Consider the following 6055-nt stretch of genomic DNA (forward strand, 5'->3'; position numbering starts at 1 on the left):
CAGGTCTCACAGCACATTTATTTACAATTAGGCTAGGCTGGCTAGCCAGTGAGCTTTAGGGGTTGTGTCTATCTTCCTCCTCCCCAAAGCTTGGATTGTCAGCACTTTATGTGTGTTCTAAGGTTCTATAAAAAGGCTGCTGGTGGCCATCTAGGGGACCATCCAGCTCATTCCTTGATACAGACAAAGAATTTGAACATCTGGGAAAGACAGAAGCCTGATCATGGAGAAAGGGAAAGTAACAGTTTTTTCCCGTAGGGATAGAAGCCAAAGTCAGAATTCCTAAGAATTCTGGACTCTGGCTTGGTTATTTTATAAGTCCCTTGGGATCTCCTCTTTCCACTATGGGTGATCCTTGTTTAGATACCTGGCTCTATGTGTTCCTGTGGTTTCTCTCAATACCTTCTGGAAACAGGAAGCTGCATCTAAGGGAGCCTGCTTTTTCTTTCCTTGTTCATCTATATTCCCCAAACTCTCAGATGGAATTTGGGTCCTCAGGCTTGCAAGGCAAGCACTTTTGTGACTGAACCATCTCTCCAGTTCCAGTTCCCACCTCTTAAAGGTCCCATTGGCTCTGACTTCCAAGTGTAGAGGATCAAACTCCCAATATATGAACCTTTAAGGGATACATTTATACCATATTCAGTAGTCTTAACCATTGAGCCATCTCTCCAGCCCCTGCTGTGAAGTTCTTATATACAGTTCAGGAGAGCATTGTGAACTGGTTAAAAAGCTCTGCCAACACTAGATAACCATTTATTTTAACCAATGCATTTTACAAATATAGATACATAGCAATTTCGTAAAATTGATTTTTACTTTAAAATCAAAAGACTAAGCCTGGAGATGGTGGTGCACGCCTTTAATCCCAGCACTTGAGAGGCAGAAGCAGGTGGATATTTGTGAGTTCGAGGCCTGCCTGTTCTAAAAGAGCTAGTTCCAGGACAGCTAGGACTGTTACACAGAGAAACTCTGTCTTCAAAAACAAAAACTACCTATTCTTGGGTCAGTGAGATGATGCAGTAGATTAGAGGAATTGATGTTCAATCCTAATAGCATTCAACCCCACGTAAAGGTGGAAGGAGCCGGGCGGTGGTGGCGCACGCCTTTAATCCCAGCACTCGGGAGGCAGAGGCAGGCGGATCTCTGTGAGTTCAAAACCAGCCTGGTCTACAAGAGCTAGTTCCAGGACAGGCTCCAAAACTAAGGAGAAACCCTGTCTCGAAAAGCAAAAAACAAACAAATAAATAAATAAATGTGGAAGGAGAACCAACTCCACAAAATTATCCTCTGACCTCCTCTGTGTGCCTTCGTAAGTATGACCCCAACTAATTAAAAATGCACATTTGACTGGTAATATTTCAATCCTTTTTTTTTTTTTTTAAGTTTTTCAAGACAGGGTTTCTCTGAAGCTTTGGAGCCTGTCCTGGCACTAGCTCTTGTAGACCAGGCTTGCCTAGAACTCATAGAGATCCGCCTGCCTCTGCCTCCCGAGTGCTGGGATTAAAGGCGTGCGCCACCACCGCCCGGCTCAATCCATTTTTTAAAGATTTATTTATTATGTATACAGCGTTTTGCCTGCATACCAGAAGAGCACACCAGATCTCAGTACAGATGGTCGTGAGTCACCATGTGGTTGCTAGGAACTGAACTGAGAACCTCTGAAAGAGTAGCTAGTGCTCTTAACCTCTGAACCATCTAGCCAGCCCCATTTTTTTGTTCTTGTTTTTGTCTCTTGAGACAGGGTTTCTCTGTGTAGCACTGGCTGTCCTGGAACTTGCCCTGTAGACCAAGTTGATCTCAAAATCACAGAGATCAACCTGTTTCTGCCTCCCAAGAGCTGGGATTAAAAGTGTATGCCACCACTTTCCAGTTTTCAATCATTTTTAAAAAAAGATTTACTTTGAGTCAGGTGGTGGTGCCACTTGGGAGGCAGAAGCAGATCTCCGTGAGTTTAAGGCCAGCCTGGTCTACAGAGTGAGAGTTCCAGGACAGTGAAGACCGTTACACAGAGAAACTCTGTCTTGAAAAACAAACAAACCATCAGTGTTCTTAACCACAAAGCCATCTCTCCAACCCTTTCAATCCATTTTTTTTTTATTATGTTAGCAGAGTTTACTATTGTTACTAATGTCCCAAGTACTGGGAAAGATTTTTTTTCCCTCATTGTTCATTGTACAAACTTTTTTCTCTTGTATTGAAAACAGCATCACTTTTCATTTAACTCTCTACTATCATTCAAATGTCCCAAAAGACATACTAGGAGATTCTCAATATTAGTTTACCTGCTCAGAATTATTAAGTACACTAGAAACAATTAACCGCCTTCTCACCCCATTTTGCAACAGAGTGGTATGTAGCCATGGAACCATGGAATTTGCTATATAGTCAAAGCTCTTCTTGAACGTTGTTTCTGTTTGTTTTTGAGACAGGGTCTCACTCTGTGGCCCTGGCTGGTCTGGAACTATCACTACGTAGACGAGGCTGTCCTTGGACTCACAGATCCTCTCGTCTACCTCCCAACTGTTGGGATTAAAGGCATCTGCCACTACTCACCGCTCTCCTCCAACTCCTTATCCTCTTGCCCAGCAATTAAATCACTGAAAGACATTCCAGTATGTTTTTGTAGTCACCTACCCAACTCCCATCATTCCTTGGGACAGCCACTTAGCTCAATCCTACACTTCTCTTAATCCTTTTCTCCTGAAACGGTTTTTACGGCAAGGGCGTACTGGAGAAAATAAATAGTTCATGTCCAAGCCGGCAGTACAGAACCGCAGCTAACGACCGGGAACCACCAGGACTGCGACCTGAGAGCGCTCCTCGCGCGGCGAGCCTAGACTCGTGGCTTCCGCGCGTGGTTTGCCCGTCCGACCTATTCGTCCCGGCCCTCTCCGCTTCTTCATGGCCCGCCCATTCCACCTGGCCCCGCCCCTGAGCCGGATTGGCTCTTTTTCTAGGTCCCGGCCCACTTTGCTTCCTCAGGCCCGCCCATTCCACCTGGCCCCGCCCCTGAACCGGATTGGCTCCTTTCCTAGGTATAGGGTGTTAGTCCCTCGTTCTCGGCTTCCGTTTCCGGCGGTGTGTCCGCGGCGGTACATGCTAAAACAATGGCGGCGGGCGGCAGTGATCCTCGGGCTGGAGACGTTGAAGAAGATGCCTCTCAACTCATCTTTCCGAAAGGTGAGACCCGGGACAGCTCGACTCCGAGGTGACATGGTCCTTGTTATAGTCGTTATTCGCTCCCTGGTTAGTCCTGGCACGGTTTACGATTGCGAAGGGATACGCACAGGTCAGCGTGGCACAGATGAACCTTGGCATAGTTTATTTAGTTAATTCCTTGGAGAAAGGTTCTATTTAGTAGATTCCACGCTCGGGTTTTTGGAATCGTGGACATCCATATACCCTACTCTTTTTTTTTTTTGTTTTGTTTTGTTTTGTTTTTTTGGGACAAGATTTCTCTGTAGCTTTGAAGCCTGTCCTGGAACTAGCTCTAGTAGACCAGGGTGACCTCGAATTCACAGAGACCCGCCTGCCTCTGCCTTCCGAGAACTGGGATTAAAGGCGTGCGCCACCACCTCCTAATCATCTCTCCAGTTCTCTCGTTTGGTTTGCTTTGGTGTTTGTTTGTTCATTTGGTTTTGAGTCTTTGTATTTCTGGCTGTCCTGCAGCTCGCTAGTGTAGACCCAGCTGGCCTCAAACTCAGAGATCCACCTGCCTCCGTCTCCCAAGTGCTGGGACTAAAGGTGTGCTTTTTGAACGAGTTATTTGAGTTCACACTTGCTCTTGCAGAGTTTGAAACAGCGGAGACACTCCTGAACTCTGAAGTTCACATGCTTCTGGAGCATCGAAAGCAGCAGAATGAGAGCGCAGAAGATGAGCAGGAGCTTTCCGAGGTTTTCATGAAAACCCTGAACTATACAGCCCGTTTCAGTCGTTTCAAAAATAGAGAGACCATTGCCAGTGTTCGTAGGTGAGTACCAAAAGTAAGTTAAAAGACAAAATTTACTTGCGTATGTGTTATGAGGTGGCTCTCTCTCTCTCTTTCTTCGAGACAAGGTTTCTCTGTATAATAGCCCTGGCTGTTTGTTCTGGAACTCGCTTATAGACCAGCCTGGCTTTATTATACTCACAGATCCTCTTGCCTCTGTGTTGGGATCAAAGGCGTGCGCTACCACACCACACCTGGCTTGCCAGATTGTATGTCTGTGCGCCATGCAATGCCCACAGAAGCCAGACAAGGTATCAGATCCCCAGGACTGGAATTGCAGTTGTGAGTCGCCGTGTGGATGCTGGAACTCAGAACCCAGGACCTCTGTGAGAGCACCCAGGGCTCTTAACTGCTGAGCCATCTCTCCAGCCCTACCTAAAAGTTTTATTAATATAGATTCTCATGAAAGGTAGAGGCAATAGGATCAGGGAGTTCAAGGTCATCATTAGCTGAGTAGTGGATTCAAAACCATCCTTGACTCCTTGAGACCCTTTCTTCAAAACACAAACAAAAATGGGGCTAGTGAAATGGCTCGGTGGGTAAAAAGTGTCTTCTAGTCCAATGGTGGTAGGGCAGCCTTTCAACCCTCAGAAGACAGAGGTAAGCAGATCTTTGAGTTTATGCTCAGCCTTGTCTAAGAGTTCCAAGACAGCCAGGGCTACACAGAGAAGAATCCCTGTCTGGAAAAACTAAAACAAAACAAAACAAAAAAAAAAAAAGTGCTTTCTGTGTAAGCCTTATGACTTTAGCTGTAAAAAGCCAGATGTACCAGAAGCTCTGAGAAAGAATTCCCGAAAGTCCTCTGATTATGCATGTTTTCTCTCTCTCACATACACACACAGTTAAGTAAATAAACCATATACAAACACATTGAAGAAAACCAGAGCCTGGTGTGGTGGCACATGCCTTTAATTCCAGAATTGGGAGACAGAGACAGAAGAATCTTTGTGAGCTTGAGTGTTTGAGTCCAGGCTCCTAGTCCACATAGCAAGTTCCAGGACTACGTAGGCAGAACCTGTCTCAAAAAAGTGGGGGGGGGGGAGTAATTGGAGGCTTCAAGTCCCATCAAAATCTTTGCTGAGCCGGGCGGTGGTGGCGCACGCCTTTAATCCCAGAAGCAGGCGGATCTCTGAGTTCGAGGCCAGCCTGGTCTACAAGAGCTAGTTCCAGGACAGGAACCAAAGGCTACGGAGAAACCCTGTCTCGAAAAAAAAAAAAAAAGTCTTTGCTGATATGTATGGACAAACTTACGTTAAAGATTATTTTTATTTTTTGTTTATATTTTACAATTTTAAGTGTATGAGTGTTTTGCCTGCATGTGTAATTTGTGTATCATATTTATGCTTGGTGTTTGTAGAGGCAACTGGAGTTATGAATGGTTGTGTGCCACCATCTGGGTGCTGGGAATTGAATACAGGTCCTTTGGAAGATAGCCAGTTCTCTTAACTGCTGAGGCTTCTCTCTAACCCCTCTTTCTTTCTTTCTTTCTTCCTTTCTTTCTTTCTTTCTTTCTTTCTTTCTTTCTTTCTTTCTTTCTTTCTTTCTCTGTCTATATCCTGGCTATCTCATCTATCCATCCATCAAACCACTCAGACTTTAACCTATCTGGTTATGGTATACTTTGTACATGCTAACTGCACACTATACCATTATATCCCAGATAGAATTTTATTTGGTTGCTTATTTTATGTGTATGAGTCTCAATGAGTCTAAATGAGTCTAAATGCATATATGTACATTAAATGGGTGCAGAAGCCTGTTGAGTCCCAAAGAGGGTCAAATCTCCTGGAACTGGAGTTACAGATAGTTGCTGGGAACCAAACCTGGGTCCTCTTCTGCAAGAGTGGCCAGTACCACTACACCACCTCTCCAGAACATACTTATTTATTTCTTGAGACAGAATCTCATAAAGGTCAGCCTTGCTGGGTAGTGGTGGCACATGCCTTCAATCCCAGTACTCAGGAGGCAGAGACAGATGGATCTCTGTGAGTTTGAGGCCAGCCTGGTCTATGGAGTGAGTTCCAGGACAGCTAGGCCTATACAGAGATACCTGTCTCAAAAAA

General features: G+C 45.0%; 1 protein-coding gene across 1 annotated transcript in view; it reads left to right on the plus strand.

Moving 5' to 3' along the window:
* The first annotated feature begins 3074 nt into the window (after window positions 1-3074).
* Polr2d (RNA polymerase II subunit D) overlaps window positions 3075-6055 on the plus strand; it is a 9037-nt gene continuing 6056 nt past the window's right edge. Inside the window, 2 exon segments of the mRNA XM_005355857.3 lie at window positions 3075-3183; window positions 3794-3987. Coding sequence (XP_005355914.1) covers window positions 3111-3183; window positions 3794-3987 — 267 coding nt within the window. The 5' untranslated portion in view covers window positions 3075-3110.

Source organism: Microtus ochrogaster, chromosome 18 (assembly GCF_000317375.1).
Source record: "Microtus ochrogaster isolate Prairie Vole_2 chromosome 18, MicOch1.0, whole genome shotgun sequence".
NCBI lineage: Eukaryota > Metazoa > Chordata > Mammalia > Rodentia > Cricetidae > Microtus > Microtus ochrogaster.